Consider the following 18,009-nt stretch of genomic DNA (forward strand, 5'->3'; position numbering starts at 1 on the left):
TAGTACTAAAATTTTATTTACTATCAGAAAAGAACATACTTGAGATTATTTTAATTTGAAATATATGCTGGTGTTTCAGATTGATAAACATGAATTTAGTTTATATTAGATATAAATATACATGTATTTATGATAATGCATTTATGCTCTTTAAGAAAGAGGAATAGATAAGACAGTGATGATTACATATGATAGCAAAAAGGAAGTGTGAGGACAAAAAGAAGATAAAATGTGATAAAAGAATACATTAGTTACATTAATCTGTCCACTGCATGAAGTGGTCTTATTTCCTAGACACCAAATACTTCAAGGTTTTGGGTTAAGTGTCTTGGACACTGATTCAGAAAAAACAGCAGGGAAGAGGCTGCCTGAGAAACATTTAGGGACAAAGCCTAAATTGAGCAGTAAGGGAAAGACAGTGACTACAGAAAGAAATCAGGAGACTGACAATGTTTTTTCAGAACTTAAATCAAAGTGTGAACAAATTGCTAAGTGCTGGCCTACAATCACAACAAGCTGTAACAGACAGATCCTAAGACCAGATATTATTTTTTACATTGATATCAAAATTACTTCAAGTCTCAGTAATATTAAACTCAGCAGTCTCCTTTGAGTAATTTAGCACAGCATTTAGGCTTAAAGAGATCCCTTAAAAGTTGTTCTTCAAAGGACTCAATCCAAAATGACACTAGAATAGTATTATCAGTGTTTGCAATTGCATCACCACTTGGGCATATCCTTAACGTCCCAAGCTTAATGTTAGCATAAGACTTTTTAACTCCTCTTTTTTAGAGCAGCAACATGGAAAAAAAAAAAAAAAAACAAACTTGTAGGAAGAAACAAGGAAAGAAACAAGGAAAGAGAGAAAGAGAAAAAGAGAGAAAGAGAGAGAAAGAGAGAGAGAGAAAGAAAGAAAGAGAAAGAAAGAGAGGGAGAGAAAGAGAGAGAGAGAAAGAGAGAGAGAGGAAGAGAAAGAAAGAAAGAATGGAAAGAAAGGAAAGAAAGAAATGAAAGAGAGAGAAAGAGAAAGAAAGAAAGAGAAAGAAAGAAAGAAAGAAAGAAAGAAAGAAAGAAAGAAAGAAAGAAAGAAAGAAAGAAAGAAAGAAAGAAAGAAAGAAAGAAAGAAAGAAAGAAAGAAAGAAAGAAAGAAAGAAAGAAAGAAAGAAAGAAAGAAAGAAAGAGAGAAAGAGAAAAAGAAAGAAAGAAAGAAAGAAAGAAAGAAAGAAAGAAAGAAAGAAAGAAAGAAAGAAAGAAAGAAAGAAAGAAAGAAAGAAAGAAAGAAAGAAAGAAAGAAAGAAAGAAAGAAAGAGAAAGAAAGAAAGAGAAAGAAAGAAACTATTAAAAGAGGTACTAAGGCTCATGGAATTCTTGATTAATTTCCTTAAAATTAGTAGAAGTCTACCTCTCTGTTCCTAATAAACCATCATGTTTTCTGGTACACACACATTCTCTTAAGCACTCCATGCAGTGACATTGGACAGAGACAGCTCTGAGAGAGGGAGCCTAAGCTCTTTTATACACTGCCACCAATGACTGCCCAAAATTGCAGAGAGACAGCTTCTTAGTCAGTGCAGAAGGCACAGACACATCCGAGCAAGGGTCACATCACTGCTTGTGTGCTCTCCATTCGGAATGTTAGGAACTACATCTGGTTAAGCTGGTTGATCTGACAGCTGATCTGCATTGGGCACTGCTACAACACTGCAAATTTTTATTCTGAGTTTACCACATAAACTATCTGCTATAGCTTAGGTGAACTGAAGAGGTCTTATTAAGTCACAGAAATATTACAAAAGGGAATAATGCTGACCATTGTTTTGTATGCCGTGTATTCACTAGAATAATTAAAGTGTTTTGCAACTATATCTGAATTCTATTTCAGATTGTTTTTCTTTTAAAGACTTAAATGCTATGGCGTATTTTATTTCAGATTAATAGAAATATTTCCAAGTATTTTATCTGAATGTTTATTAAAAACTAAGGGGGGAAAAATATTCTGAGTTTTCATCTGGGAACTGTGCCCATGTACTGACAGAACGTCTGTCTAAACTTCTATCTTCATTTGTTTATAAGTTTCCTAGCACAAGGCAATGGATATCCTCAACTACTGCTGCTGAACACAACAGAAGCTGAAGTACTTCCTGAAGGCCCTGCTTGCTCTATTTCATATAGGCATTATTGCATATGTATTATTTTTTTTTCCAATTCTGCCTTTGTGGTGTTTTCCCACAGTGCAGTGCTGGTTGCCACCTGGAATCCTCATCAGCCTATACAGTTGTATAACCTAGCTATTTCCTATACAGGCATATTAAATTTCACTGGTTACAAAGACCATATTGATATTAATGTTTTAATGATGAATAAACTGTTTTCATAATTTTATGTAGAATTTGCCTTAACAGCCTTTCAGTTTTGCTATGAATTAGTATGTATTGTTACCTCATCAGTAAAGTAGTCCCTAGTTATCCTTCATATAGCAAGGGAATAGTGCACAGCTGATGCAATCATACCTAAAAGTTATTGAATTCACCAAAATAAACAGAGAGAAAACACTTACTTTGCACATTCTTATGACTTAGGTGCAAATCCTGGAGTGTATTATAAACTGGTCTTTACAACCTATGAACAGATACTGTAAGTCACACTGAAATAGGAACTCCCTAGGGATGCTGTCCAGAAAAAGAAAAGTAGCCCTTGTGGAATAACTCCCCCTAAGTCATGCTGCTGCTGCTGCTGAAAATATGCAATGAATCCGTCTGCAGTTGGAATTTCAGATGCCATAATCCTTTACAGAATGTTGTATAATTATTTTATTATGCATAATAAATGTAAAATATTTATTTTAGCTTACATAATTATATTAAAAATGTATGCTATTTATTCTCAGTCTTGTAAGACATCCTTCACAAGTCATATACTTTATAGAAAGGAATGCAAGCTGTTTTGCTGGCCTGGCTGTTTGTTTTATACAACTTCTACACCTTCTTATCTATGGCTAAGGAACACCCCTGCATATTGCGCTCTGTTGCCACACCACCATAGGTACTCTGTGCAAAATGAACCATACAGTGGAATCCCAGAGAACTGAAAATTATTTTCTTTAATCACAGCAGAGGGATGGCCTGAAGCACATTAACATAATATCAGTCCCACACTCTTGTGGTCAAAGTTCTAGCAATACTCTTTCTGCATCATGAAACATGTCAGTGCTTCTCCTGAGGACTTTAATCCAACAAATTTGATCACGTGAGAAAAGCAGGGTTCTCTGACTTTTGCATGCCTCCCTCCATGTAACTCAGATCCACTTCACTGAAACATCCCCCTCACACACCATGAACTTAAATTGCCTGAGAAGTGGTGATAGTTACACAGAAAGTCAGAACAAATGGGAGTCAAATTTAAAACTTTACATATGAATACATAAGATTTCCCTTTCTTAGACACATGCACAGAACCAGTTTAGTTCTGAAAATGCTGTACATCTGCACCTCTAATTGGCATCATCAGACTTAAGGGAATTTTTCTCTTCTGCGACCAGGTTAAATTCAGGTACCTAACTATGCTGCAGGTTTAGAAAGTCCAGAGACTGCACAACCAACTGATTTAGAAACCTGTGTCACAGGTGCTGTTCCTTTTCAGGATGCTATACAGCTCTTCAGTGCTTACTGTGCCCATTACCAAATGCAAACAGTATTGTTGTCAGTGTAACTCCAGGATGGTGTCATCTGAAAAGTTCAGCCACATAACACATCTTTTTTAAATGACTAGGAAATACAAAATAAGCATTGCATAAGTAATGGTGGTGCAGGGCCCTGTGAGACCAATTCTGCATTATAAAATTAGGTTGAACATTAATTAAAGGTGAATGAATATTTTTGTATGACAAAGCATATTGACTTAAGAATGGAGAGACCTGCTGTGTGATTTGAAAAAGTAAATGCAAAGGAAAATCATGCATATTTTTATCTAAATAGGGAAAACCTAAATTGAAAATCCAAACGTGAAAAATATGTAACCAAACATACAAGTAAATTTTTGTGTTTATGAATATTATATTTTGTTTCCTTCTAAAGAATTTCTAAAACTAGACTGAAAATACAATTTCAAATTATAATTGTTACTGGAAGTCGCATACTACTGTATCAAAAAGCAGATGTCAATTTCTTTGTCATCAAAATACAAAAGATTTAGACAAAAAAAATCAATGGTCACAGTAAAAAAAGATAGAGAATTGATAATTTGTGAGCTAAAAATGCTAAGTTAGTTTACTATTCTCTTCAGAAAACCACATCCATTCATGTCTTTTTCTAGTTTAGAAAAGAATATCTCATGCTGTGTGTTATATAGGGAATAAATTGCCTTTTCTGTTTCATGCAGCCAAAATCACTCTTTTCCCCATAGTATCTTACAGCCGATTTCACTTCAGTTTATAAGGTTTATAACAGTTCCTAAATTCAGATTAGTTTCTTCTAATAGCCCTTTTTCTGTACTTCCAGCCAGGGTCATCTAGCCTTTCACTCACTAGACTGGCAAGAATTTTTGTAGGATTCACAATTTCAGGCTGAGGAATTGAAAAGCTTGAAGTCAAGAATCTCCAAGAATACTCTGAGCACCAATGAGCTGAATGGGAATAGTTTAAATATCCTGTACTTAGCCACTGTTTTAATTCAAGTGTCTCAACCTACGTTATAGAACAGAGATCAGTTATCAATGAAAGGAAACTTTATATTAGCACTAACAAAACTTTCCTCCATGTCCCAACACAAAAAGAGGAATACTCACCTTGCTGAAAGTACAAGGCTCATTAAAGAGTCCGCAGTTGCCAAGCAACACTAAACAGCAACACATGAAATAGTCCGGATGAACTTAAGAGTGCAAGGGCCGAGCTCACAGTATCACAATGAGACCTCAACCACTAGATATGGGGGTGAATTTTATCAGTACATCAGAAGATTTTAAAATCTTCATTTTAACATTTTTGTAGGTGACACTTGCAAGACTACATACCATCTGCTGAAGTGCTGCAAACAATATTATTTACAGAGTTGCTAATAACTTTCCTTTAAAAGAGAAATACTGGGTGACTTGACAAGAAGGCAACGTGATTTCTTTACAATTGCAGTTTAAAATGAAGAGAGAGGTGGATAGAGAGCAGAACATATACTTGCCAACAAGGCTGGCCAATATCCCAGGACTGTGGAAACTGGCAGGCACAAGCAGGACTGCTGAGCTAATAAACACAGCAGCCCCTCTACGGGCTCCTCTGCAGCTACACAGAGTGCCTCACTGCCTCTAGGAGCTTGCAGCAGCAGCAGCAGCATAGCTCTGGTTCCTGCATCCCTAACAGATGTTTTTCAGCTGAGCTTGGAACACACTTCCAGAATCAAAGCTTCATCAGCTCTTATCTGTAGAGATCAGACTCCAAAGGTTAGGTCAAAATTGGCCTGTGAAGGATGGAAACTAATATTCTATTGTCATGAAACATTTATTTTTCAGTAATATAAAAGCAAGGCATGCCCAGATATTCCTTGTTGATCCAGTTAAAATACGCTATGCTTGCATCTTCTCTAATAACCTCCAATATAATAAAACACTCCCAAAAAACTTGTTTCTTGGAATTTATATCTCATACAGAAAACACTTTAACCACAGTAAAATGATCTCATGTCTTTTACTCAATAGAGTGGTGGGTTATGCATTTTGTCATTCTGAGTGAGGGAAGTGCATCCACTCATTGCACGTGTGTAACAAATCCCAAACTGAACTCACATCTACAACAGTCCCAGTCTCTTGAGTCTTCAATCCAAGGGGCTCAAACCCACTCTAACCCACTTCTCATTACCTAGCTCTGTAATAAGACTATTCCAGCAAATTGGGGTGATTCAGTATACGTGGATGACCTCATGATTAAGTGTCCCAAACACACAGCATTAAAGACAGGACTTCTTTTACCTTCAATGCAGCACATCATGCCACACTAATGCTTACATGCTCTCACTTCACTCAACACAGACCTTTTAACACAACTACTCTGACAAAAGAAAACCACTTCTAATTCCTAGATGACTTACTGAAGCTGATAAAACCACTTCTACTTATATATATAGAAAAATACAAAGACTCTACTCTTAAGGTTGCAGCACGGAAATACAGCCCTCTTCCCACCAAGGTTATCAAATTCAGTTCCCTGCAATTCTAGAATGTGATTTAATGGGTGCTCAGTACAAAAGAGTTCACAGAACATTTACCCCACACAAACAAAACAATGCAATGAGAAGTTTTGTACAGAAAATGTGTGACCACTGCAGAAGAGTCTGTACAAGAGTCTTCTCTAAAGTAACTCATAAATAGCATGAAAACAGGTATTATGAAAGCAGATAGGCTTCATTATATAGTCTTGCTTTAGGAAATGACATTAAAACTTATACTAAAGGAACATTACAGTTGTATGTTCAGCATGAAAAGAAAATAAAAAATGCTCTAGGGGTATAATCAAATGTTTAACTTTCCCCTCTTATGTGCATGTATCAAAACACATACATCTAATCATATGCCATTTATCAAATATAATGCTAATTTTTAAAAACTTTTCGAGCATCAATTCTTGCAAATTGCCCTTAAAATACTTCTATGGATTCCTTCATGCTACACATAGACTAGTCACCTCACTGCAAGGTACTAAAAGTATTTAAGAATGCAGAAGAAGTGTATTTAAGAGTAAAGATGCACTTAAGAAGCAATATGAGATCATTAAATAAGTAGTCTATAACAAACCAAAGACTCCAGCAATAAGCACCAGAAGTAATCTTCATTGTTCAATCATATGATTCTTTTAAAATTTAATCTACTGCCCTACCATGGGAATGAGTTTTAGTGGTGTAACATGAAAAGCTTTGCCATGCAACCAACCCTATGGCAATTCTCATCCAAACACATTGGCTACCAAGGAAAAGGAAAACTGGAGCAGAAAACAAGGCTCTGAAGAACTGCAACTAGCTCGAGTTGCTTCCAGTTCTAACAAGTGCCTGGTGAGTATTTAGGCTGGTAAGCCTTTTAAAAAACTTTTCCTTTCTTGGTGAAATGGTTGCAACTCAACCGAGAAAAATTTCAAAACCACAACTGATTTGAAAAGGCAATGCAGATAAGCAGCCTCACCACAGAGAATTCCAACAGACACTGGAGCAGCTGTGAAACAAACACTCAACATTAGCACTGTAGTGTTACCACTAAAAGGTTTCCCATCATTTGTTTTTCTTTATAAAGTAATACCTAAATACTGAAGACTAAGTTTTTAAATTTAGCTCCTAATTTAATATGCAATTACTGCTGCCCTGATGGTGTTTTAATGGCAATATATTTTTATTGGTGACTTCAAATGAACCTCATCTGATCACCTTAACCCTTCTCTCATCATGCTTTAGTTAATGACTCATTACCTGTAGTCACACCAGGGACATCTGTAAGGCTTTTCTCCAGTATGGACACGCTTATGTCGTGTCAGATGTGACTGTGTTGTGGAAGCAAAGTTGCATTCATCACATTTGAATGGTTTCTCTCCTAGAAGGTGACAAGAGAAGATTATCAGTTTTCATCTACAGAAAAAGAAGACAAGCCCAAATTTCTGGCATATCCCTTGAGACAGATTTTAGCCCATGTACATATAGCAAGCACAAATACAACATAAATTTCCAAATGCAGTGCATTAATTGCAAAATAAGACAGAAACACAGTATCCAGTAGTCAGTATCCACCTGACTTCCCACATGGAACTACACAGCAGCAAAAAGGAGAAGAACAGCACTGAAACAGTAACCTTGTTACTGGGTCATATTCCATGAAAATGCCATAACCAGGTGACAGGCATTCCTCTCACACTACATTTTCCCTTCAATCTAGGCCAAGAACAGCCCCAAAAGCATCACTCAGGAAGGCAGAAGGTGAAAAATCACACCCATGCTCATATTCAGCACCTACTCAAAAAGGAACATCTCCAGCTGAAAAGTGTCTTTGTTTTCATCTCTGACCTAAATTTTTAATGTTATCCTTTAAATAACATAAACTGGGACTGAAAATATGAACCAGAACTCTCTGCTCCATTCCCCCATCTTGCCTGCTAGTCTTCTGCCCTTGGAATATTTTCTGAACAGTACGCCGATTTTCAGCAGAAGGACTTGAAAGGTTAATGAAAATAAAACAAAAACAAACACCAGCTACTAAACTTACACTAGGACAGTATTTTCAGATGATAAAATTCAATTTCTGCTGAATGTGCAGCCGCACTGAAAATTTCTAGCGGACTACTAACTGAAGAAAGGTAAAAATCTTTAGTGTTTAAGTCACTATATGAAGAGTTCTTTTCCTTCTAGTGGAGGGCTCTACTCCTTAGAAGATATTAAGACAAAACCTCATGATAGATACACACACAGTGATGACTAGCTAAGACACCTGTATCCCATTTTTCCAACTGGTTGTCACAGAAATATTCTGTGGAGCTTACAGGCAGATAGAGCTACCATTTAGGGAGGAAAGAGGTTTTCTATTGTATGGAGAAGCCAAGAGTCAGCTCCTAACTGAGGTGAACTTCACTGTAGTGTGCAAGCCTTCCAAAGTATTTTTCCAAAAACTACATAAGTAATCAACATCCCTGACTTAAGAAGTCAGGATAAAACTGCTAGCGACAGACATGTGCCTTGTAGACTGTTCAGAGATCTAGGACAGGCAGTTTCAAATTGAACCCTAAGCCTATTAACAGGTATAATTTGAAGTTTTTCAGACTGACAGAAGACATACCACCAGCATAAGACTATCAGTAAGGGTGGCCTTTTGTAATCAGTAGCAAACATCAATGCCTCAAAGACAAATTTTTCAAACTGCTTATAGCAGGAGACACTGAAGATTTTGAAACAGACTTTGCCAGAATTCTGAGAACAGAGAGCAATATGCATTTTTCATTCTTGGGGATTGCTGGGGTTTTTCCTCCCAAGGGAAAAAGATACACAATGCCCTCAAGGCCTGAAAAACCCCTAATGCTGGATGGGAAGACAACAGAGCAGCTTCTGAAAGCTCCATAAAGAGTTGGAATAATTGCTTTTAGCAGCTGTGGGAGAGAATACCAGCCAATGTTTTTCATGTATTGTTTCATGGGACAAGGAAAGGTGAAGGGGCAGGACACAAAGCTGAAGCCTCTATGCTGGACAAATTGAGACTGCTAGGAAGTATGTCTTTCCTGCCCCAAATGGGGTTTTCTTGTCAGACCCTGACACTTTGCTCTGGAGAAGCTGATTCTCCCAGCAGCTTGCATGGTAGTGGCTGCTGCTTCAATTAAACTCTCTGGGAGGCCAGAGACTCCCTAGCAACGTAACCTATTCTTGAACTGAAGATTTCCTGTTCTGATTTATTTTATCATCCAGCATTAAAGAAGATAGCAACATTTTCAAGCCTAAGTAGTTAAGTCACAGGTATTTTAGATAACATACATACTTATATTAACTGCTTTCATTTATAACGCAGTAGAACCTTGCCAACCTGCCCCCTTGTTAAAAAAAAGGCAGATCTGAATTAAAAGATTTTCAGATTGCCATTCAGGACAGAATGGATCAAGTAAAGGTTTTCTGCTCTGCCAGGGTAGGGCCAATGGGGCTGATAGCCGAGGGAGAGCCTGTTGAAGCCAGGAGGGCTTGCAAATTCCATCGTGACTGTAAGAAGAATGATAATCCTTGCCCACTGCTCCAGGAAGTTTCTCCTTAGGAAATCCTTGTGGCTAACTGTTCCTGTCAAGTAGACTAAGTGTAAATCTCACCTGACAGAAAATACATCACAGCAGCACCACACAACAAAAGCCAACTAAATGAGGAGGAAAAAAGACAGCCTAGCACAGCCTGTAATTCTTAGCAGCTGCACATGGGAAACAGTATTTTTATGGAAAATTAACCAGGTTAATTAGTACAGTTGAAAAAAACCTAAAAGACATCTAGGTATTTCTTTGCGTTGGGTGATATATGAAGAGTATATTAGCTGCAGGAGTACTTTTATTTATTTATTTATTTATTTATTTATTTATTTATTAAAGTTTTCCACAGAGCTACTGATTTAAGAATTTTTTGTCTTTCCTATCTATGGGACAGGATGCTTCTAATTAGTCTTTGTGTCCCAGTTTTACTTCCACCCTTCTTGCCCCCAGACATTTCAGGCAATAAACATGATTCTTTTAATACGGGCTGACACTAAAAATTCCAAGGACTGTTGTTCACCCTCAGTTAAGGCTCTAATTGATACAAAATTAAAATTACACAAATAAAATCAGTATTGACAGTATTTTTTTAAAACACAGTATGTAATAACTTCAAAATAGTGTATCCATAATGGGAAAGTCTAAGTATTTAAAGACCAATAAAAGTAAAAAAAATGAAATCACACCCCCACTGTTACTATTACAGAAGACTTGTCTCTGTCTCTCACTTACCTCTATCAATAGCAATCCCATTAAAAAAAGGATAGGTGCCCCAGAATAATTCAGTGGTCATGGGGGAACAAAAAAGCACACACATTCCAAGATCAAGGACCCTCTTTATGGGGGTTTACTTTGTTCTTAATGCAAGCATTTTTAAAAAGCAGTATTTTCTGACCACATTATAGGATTACCAAAAAAATGGCTTTGCATTTTTGACAATCCTGCAACCAACTTCTGAAGTGCATCTGTTGTTTAAGTCACCTGACATGGAAAATTTGAGCTCCAACAATCAAAAATTGTGAAAGAAAATGAAAAAAGAGGCAGTTCATAGGAGGCACCAGTATATAAACACAGTTATTAAAGCTGCTCCTAACCAGTAACTGAAGGTTTTTTTTTCCTTTTTCTCTTGCTACTGAAAAATTTCTCTTAGGCAGGGAGAAAGTTTTTAAAACCCAGGATTTTGGTGTCTTTGCTGGTCAAATGTTTGCTATAATCAATTTGCCAATCTCCTGCAAATATTGGTGTAACTAGAAAAGGGAAAACAACAAAGATGCTCTTCAAATTTCATCTATTTTGCTTAAAAGAGCAATAAGTCTTCTTCCTGTGCTGCATTTCTTGTGGTTTTCAACATTATAATTTTTTTAAGCTGTGGTGGGGAAGTTGAAGGGAAGAGGCTACATTATGCATTAAATTCAATGCCGAGTAATGTAACTACACATTAAAGTCAAAGAGCAGTTCACATGAGAAATAGAAACACAAAGTGAGTCACTCATCTGGATAAAAACACATATATTATTAAATTTTCTTTCTTTATTACATTGACCTATAAATGTCTTGAGAAGTGCAAGACTGAAATGAGTGAGCAGAAGCAATCAGACAAACAGAGCTCTGTATGATATAAGCTACCACCTTCAAAAATGCATGAAAATATTTGAACAAACTCACTAATTCCTTAGTAGTTCCATAGGTTCATGGTGACTGTCACAGAAGTGCACAGTCAGTGCACAGTAAATGTACTTACCCACTAACACCTTACTACTGTGATGTACTTCTACCATCCCTGGGAAGATCCCACCATAACCAACACATGGGAAGCAAATGCAGACTGCTGATGTGTAGAAGATGAGGATGGGGTTTTTGCAATTTGCCTGAGTACTAATCAACATTAAAAAAGGGATTTAATGCAAGAGAACAGAGGCTATGACTGATCAGCACTGCTGGACTGAGACAGCTACTATAGCACATAATGAAAGTTTACTGGGAAACGTAGAAGAACGGACACAGGAGGTGAGCAGAACAGTAAGAGCAAGAACGTAAAGCAAAGACATTTTAAAATCATGAATTGTTTTCATGTTTTCATTTCAAGCCAGAAATAATTACCCTGGCTTGTTTCTTCTCTCTCATGCAATTTCCTAGTTGATCATGATTAAGGCAAAATATTTAAATTATCTGATATTATATGCTTCTTGTATGTGCATGTGTCTGTTATTTTTGGTAGCTGATTTAGAGGTTATTTACCGTTTTTTGTTACAAAATTCAGGTAATCATTTAATTCTTTGTGCTGTTCAACTTTCGCAAAATCCAGAAAAAATTATCTTCAGGAAGATTTTCTTACTGATGCAATACAGGAACAGAATATGAATCAAAAAAACTTGCTTCAGAATGACTCAAAACACAAAATCTTTTCTTCCCAGCCTTGTTGAGACACCAGAACTAGGGGATCTAAGTTCCTGTAGCACTGCAAACTATCCCTTACTTACCACAGAGCACCAGCTGATACTGCGAGCAGCCCAAGTTCCTTAAGACAGTTTATCACAGCTCAGGCAGCCAAAAGTGCCTAGTGTAAAGCATTTGGCAGACAGAGATGTAAGTATTCCTTTCAGTGTGATAAAATTCTGGTCAAACTCTGGACTACTCCTTAAGCTGCCATTGCTTCAGTTTGCAAAATAAAAGTTTAGGCCACGGATATTGACATTGTCAGTGAAAGACTTTCAGAGTATCAGAGGCAGATTCTTGCAGAACAGGAATGGAAGAAGGTGCACTCAGGCTATAATAATGTTGGAAAATCTTCCCAGGACAAAATCAGACAATGACTTAGCTTATTCTCTGTCCAAAGTGTATTTTTCTCATAGGACCAGGTCATCATTAGGGACATGAAATATTTGAAAGAGAATAAAAACATCAACTGGTAAAATACCAGAAATTTCTTGACAGATCAAATTATTTGTTCCTTCTTTACAGTTGAGAAGGCCTATATCAAGAAAATCTTTATACAGATGCATCATGTTTCAAAATATATTAAGCACTAAAGTTTTTCAGGTCTTAAAACTAATGTCTTCTTCTTTCAGTTTAACATTGCTGTACTTCTTTTCATTCAAAATCAAAAACATCTCTTCAAGGGATAACATCCTATTTACCAAACTGGTCTATAGAGTTTGCTGCAAGAGTGACTGAGGGCCAGATTCTGCAAGCTTTTTTCACACCAAGTTATACCTCATGCCTCCTGTAATATTTCCAAATAAAATCTTTCCCAAGATAAAGGCATTTCTCCAGGTAAAAAGAAATAATCTCATCTAAAAAGAGAAGAACAGAGTAAGAAATACCAGAATAAAGAGTATCAACAGTCTAAGTGGCAGGTCCTACAGCCAGTCTTCTCTTGTGTCAAATCTCTACCAGCAGCTGAACATTTCTCTGGGGTGTCAGGACATCTCAGGCCTTGAGACTGGGACGAGAGGAGACTTGTTAAGTTGGTTAAGACTCCTTAACTACATGTGAGGATTTGTTCATTTGCCCTTGAATTGTGGGCCTCTGACAGGTGATAGAAATAAATCTTGGATAGAAAGATGTTCTGTGTCAGCCCCCTAGACAGCTTGTATTACAGTAGGGAATTATTTAAGCCATTTAGACTATTTTTGATACCTATCCCTTTCAAACCTGATTGTAATTTGCTTTGGCATTCTACTTTGGGAAAATTGTGCCAATCTGGGACAGAGGAAAAAAAAGGAACAAAGAAAGGTACAAAGAGGAGTGCATGCAGCTAATGACTGAGATAAAGTTGAGCAGTGGATGAAAAAACAATGGAACCCATGTAAGTGCAACAATGCTAGCAAAGGTGGATTGTGTCATTCTCCTTGAAACAAATAGAAGGTACAGATAATTTTTCTGCTAAAGAATCATCTCTGATTGTTTGTGCCACAGAGGCAGATAAATGCCAAAAAGATAGATCCCTGTGCCTCTGAGATACTGTCCTATATAGTATAAAGTTAATAGCAAAGTAATAACGAGCCTCCAGTCCTGACATAAAATATAAAGTTATGCTTGCTAGATGCAAGCCTCATGATCTATAACCTGTAAATCCCTGTGATCATAGCACAAGAAGCCTCTACCACACTGGCAAAAGAAGGGCAAAAATGCCTTCAAAAACCTGGACAGCTTTTAACCAGAAGTACGCCATATTTTCAGCCTAATTTTGCACATAAATCAGGAAATAAAATAGTTTTTCTCTTGGCTGGTGGCCTAATGATACAGTATATATTTATTTGATGGTAAGGGCTTATATTTCTGAGAAACTAGATCTGCACTCACATATATAGACAAGAAGGGTAAATACAGGAATTTGCATTTGTTCTACATCCCCATCCTGAAACGACTGTTTGCCATTCGTGTGGCTGCACTGACTGTGAGTCCTAGATGCATGCAAGACCCCAATGTGTCACAAGGCAGGGCAATGAAAAACAAAAGATATTTCCCATCCTCTTGATAACAATGTTTTTTTGTTGTTGTTGAAGAATTAATTAATTAATTATTCAATCAATTTCTTATGTCGTAAACTTATTAAATTTGCCGAACTGAAAATTCTTCAAAGCTCCAGAAAAAAGGAAACTTGAATTACAACAGAACCATATAGCTTCTATTCCAGTAGTAATTGCTCAGATTGTCATTCAGAGTGTAATAATAAGATAACTTATTATATTTACTGAATTACTTTTATTGGTCACTTGAAAATACAAATTTTGCAGTGAATGGGAATTGACTGTGGCAGCATCCTTCCACAAATTTATGTTTCTTGTTATTAGAATTATAAATTCTGAAAGTAGGATTACTAACTAGACTTGCAAGCAAATTTTGGTCTTGAATACATATATATTTTTTAGAGCTTATCTGTTTCAAGATATTGCCTGACCAGCACTGAAAATCCCTTTTTTGAAAGCATCAGAATCTCCTCCAAATATGGTTGCTTTAAATAAACTGAAAACAGGGTGGGAAGAATGGCTTCAGGCTCTCAAGAAAGAGAGTAGCTGCTCTCCAGGAAATTACACATTTAGATGGTATATGTCCTGAATGAAGATTAGTTTATACAGGGACATAATAAAATCTCCCACTGTGATTCCTTTACAAAATCCATGGAAAATTCATGATGTAACAACTATAGCTTCTCATTTGTTAGCCATTTCTTTCCACTGTACATTAGACAATGGTCACTTACCTCACACAGCAATTCCTGATGATATTACATTATCCTCATGATAGTCAGTAAAACAAAAAACTACAGTGGCTTAAATAGCAACACTTCTACGTCTGTTTGAACAAAATCTATTCAAATAATCAGACACTTACATGGAACTACTAAAAAGCACAATTAAGGTAGAATGTATTAATAAATGTTTAATACTTACACTTTTTCTGGTCTTCTGAAACTAAGAACCAATTTAATTTTGTCTGATATTAAAATTTTATAACCATGTGGTAGGAAAGCTTTACTAATTCTGGGAGAGAAATCTTGTTTTACATGCCAGCCATGTGGTAACTCTTCAAGTTGCACCTATTAATTACAAACTATCTTAAAATTACAAAAGGGCAACTGAAACAACACTAGCTTTCAACTATGCTTCAGTCCAAAAAAAAAAAAAAAAGGATTAATTTATATGTAGTCTCTAATTTTCACCCAGGGACATTCTAGCAGTCTCTTGCAAAATCTTCACAGTAGGTAATCTATTTGGGCCTCGGAAAAAAAATTAGTAGACTTAGTATTCATTGAAAGAAGAAAGCCAGTCTTCACAATTCTACTTCCTTCAGAAAAAAAACCAAAAAACCTCCAAACTCACCAAAAATAGCCCCCACTCCCCCCCAAGCAACTACTCAAACTCCCAGCTAAGAGATTTGACGCAGACCGTGGGCAGAGCGATTTCACACAAACGAGGAAAGAGCAAAGCAAACAATGAGCCAATGCGTTATTTGTGCTGCAACGTGCTGTTAGACTCGCTGCTGCCCGGCACAGAGGGACTCCCTTGCTGGGGAAAACACAGCAAAGAGCACAGCCAGCTCCACTGACCTGTGTGCTGCCGCCGATGCTTGGTGAGGGCATGGCGCGTCCCGCCGGCAAAGCCACAAAGGTCACACAGGAACGACTTCTCGCCTGTTGCAACAATAAACAGATGAGGGACTGCGGAGGTCACAGATCATTAAAACATATCTATCAAGGCTTTCAGGGTTACTAATTCCTCCAATCAAATGTTTCCATGTAAATATGTCAAATGGGAATGAAATTACCACTGCGGTTTATTGACTGTGATAAAATCTGAAAAGCACCACTGAACATAATTACATACTTGTCAGACCCATAAAAATTAGCTTTATTATCAATGGAATGGTTTTGTACAACTTCATTTCTGTTAGATGTCTTCCAGATGGGGCTGCTTTATGCACTTGAACAGTTTTTATGCATATCCTGATTTTTTACAATTCCCATACATCTGGCCTTTCTGTGCTGAGTAAAGATTGCCTGGAAAAAAAAAAAAGTTAATATACTGTATATATGATTCTGCTTAAATAAAATATATTTAATTTACTAACAAATTAAAGGTACTGAGAAATTTTCAACAGACTATGTCCCAGTCATCTTTAGTTACCTTCTATTCATTAATAAGTATTAAATTATTTTCTTCAATGCAAGAAGAATGCAGGCAACAATAAAAGCCAAATTATTCAGTACCAGTGGCAATTCAGCACTGTTTATGTTTTTAAAGTTTTCATGACATAAAGAAAACAGGTCTGGGGATTGCTACTGAAATTGCAGCAGAACTCACATTGTATGTCTTCAAATGATAATTCTTCATTCCAAACCTCTGGACCAATTTGAGAGATTTTGGCAAGCTCAACACTCATTAAAAGTGTATAAATGCCCTCTTTTTAGCTTTGTTTTTTTTTCAAAACAGAAGCTAGGTTCTTGCCCTGTTGCCTATAAATACAGTTTATCATTTCACAGCAGTGTTTTTACTCAGTATGTACTACCACACACAGAAATCTCAGTCCATAAATGCCACATGGAAGGTCATTATGAATTAGTAACACTAACCTCAGGTATAGTCTCAATAACCTGAGATAAGACTGATTTTTTTTTTAAGAATTCCATTAGTCATTTGGAGCCAAATTGTCTCCTTTCACAGTAATAGCAGAGAGGGAGTTGGTGGGGCAATGATGCTGAATTCATTGAAACTACCAGTCTCTTTCCATCTCTTCCCCATAGGGAAGGAAATTTCATTCCTACAAAAGTCGGTGGGTTAAGAGGTCCGGTGTCAAATTACCAAGTTCTCCTGTGGAGACAGAAGGATGGAAACCTCCATGCTGTTTATTCCCACATAGCCAGGCACAGGAATGCCCAGACTTTCTGGAAAGGCACAGAGCCTCAATTAACTTTGGATACTGTTCAAATAAGCAAGAGGGCATCTCGTGAGTGGGAGCTCCCAGGATCCTGAGCCTCGCGGGGAGCAGCTGCCCTCTCCCACCACCACCTCCATGAGGTCTCTGGAGAACCCCAGCTCCTCACCCCAGCTGCCCCAGAGAGGGAGTCCTTGGGCACTGTGATACGAGGAGGAAAGCAATTCCAAAGTTTCCAGGGCAGATGAATCCTACCACCAAAATGGGATGACAAAAGAGCTGACAAACCTCTGCCATGTAGAAAGGCTATGAAATGCAATGGGCACATATTTCAGAATTTCTCCTTTTCAGAAAAAGCAAATGGTGCATTGCTATTTTCTGCACCCAAATCTGGTCACATAAAGCAGACTGATTATACAGGACTGCAGGCTTTTTGAAATTTTGGTCTGTTGATGAGAGTATCTCACAAGAGTAGCTAAGGTGCAAAATAATTCCAGTACCTCTTTTGGGAGTCAATTCCAGCAACCTGTTATAATAATTGAATCTAAAAAAAACATCAGAAAAAGCAGAACAGAAACCCATTCTCACTATAACATGAAGAATGCATTTGTGCTAAATGACGTAACAAAGCTTGAATTTTACTGCAAAATGTTTGTCAATAATATTATTGCTGAGACTATGAATGATTGTTACACAGAGATTTCCATTAAATCTCTTCCAGGCTTTTTTAAAATTGCTTTATGGCATTTTAAAAATCAGGATCTTCAGCATGTAGAACTTCAATTCATCAAAATATTGAAGAAAAGGAATAGAACGACTACACATAATGCTTAATTATAATTAAATATTAATTTAATTAATTCATCAATTTTAAGTATAAATCTTTCTAACTAGCAGTAATG

At 36.8% G+C, this 18,009-nt stretch overlaps 1 protein-coding gene across 4 annotated transcripts in view; it reads right to left on the bottom strand.

Annotated features, from left to right (window-relative positions):
* The window catches only part of ZNF407 (zinc finger protein 407), a 332,688-nt gene that overhangs the window by 117,106 nt on the left and 197,573 nt on the right, over nucleotides 1-18,009 (bottom strand). For all 4 annotated transcript variants that reach the window (XM_079301071.1, XM_079301072.1, XM_079301073.1 and 1 more), the window contains exons 6-7: nucleotides 15,783-15,866; nucleotides 7,437-7,557 (exon numbers count right to left, since the gene is read on the bottom strand). In XM_079301071.1, the coding sequence (XP_079157197.1) occupies nucleotides 7,437-7,557; nucleotides 15,783-15,866 (205 nt within the window). The remainder of the gene's footprint in view (nucleotides 1-7,436; nucleotides 7,558-15,782; nucleotides 15,867-18,009) is intronic.

Source organism: Erithacus rubecula (genome assembly GCF_903797595.1).
Source record: "Erithacus rubecula genome assembly, chromosome: 3".
NCBI lineage: Eukaryota > Metazoa > Chordata > Aves > Passeriformes > Muscicapidae > Erithacus > Erithacus rubecula.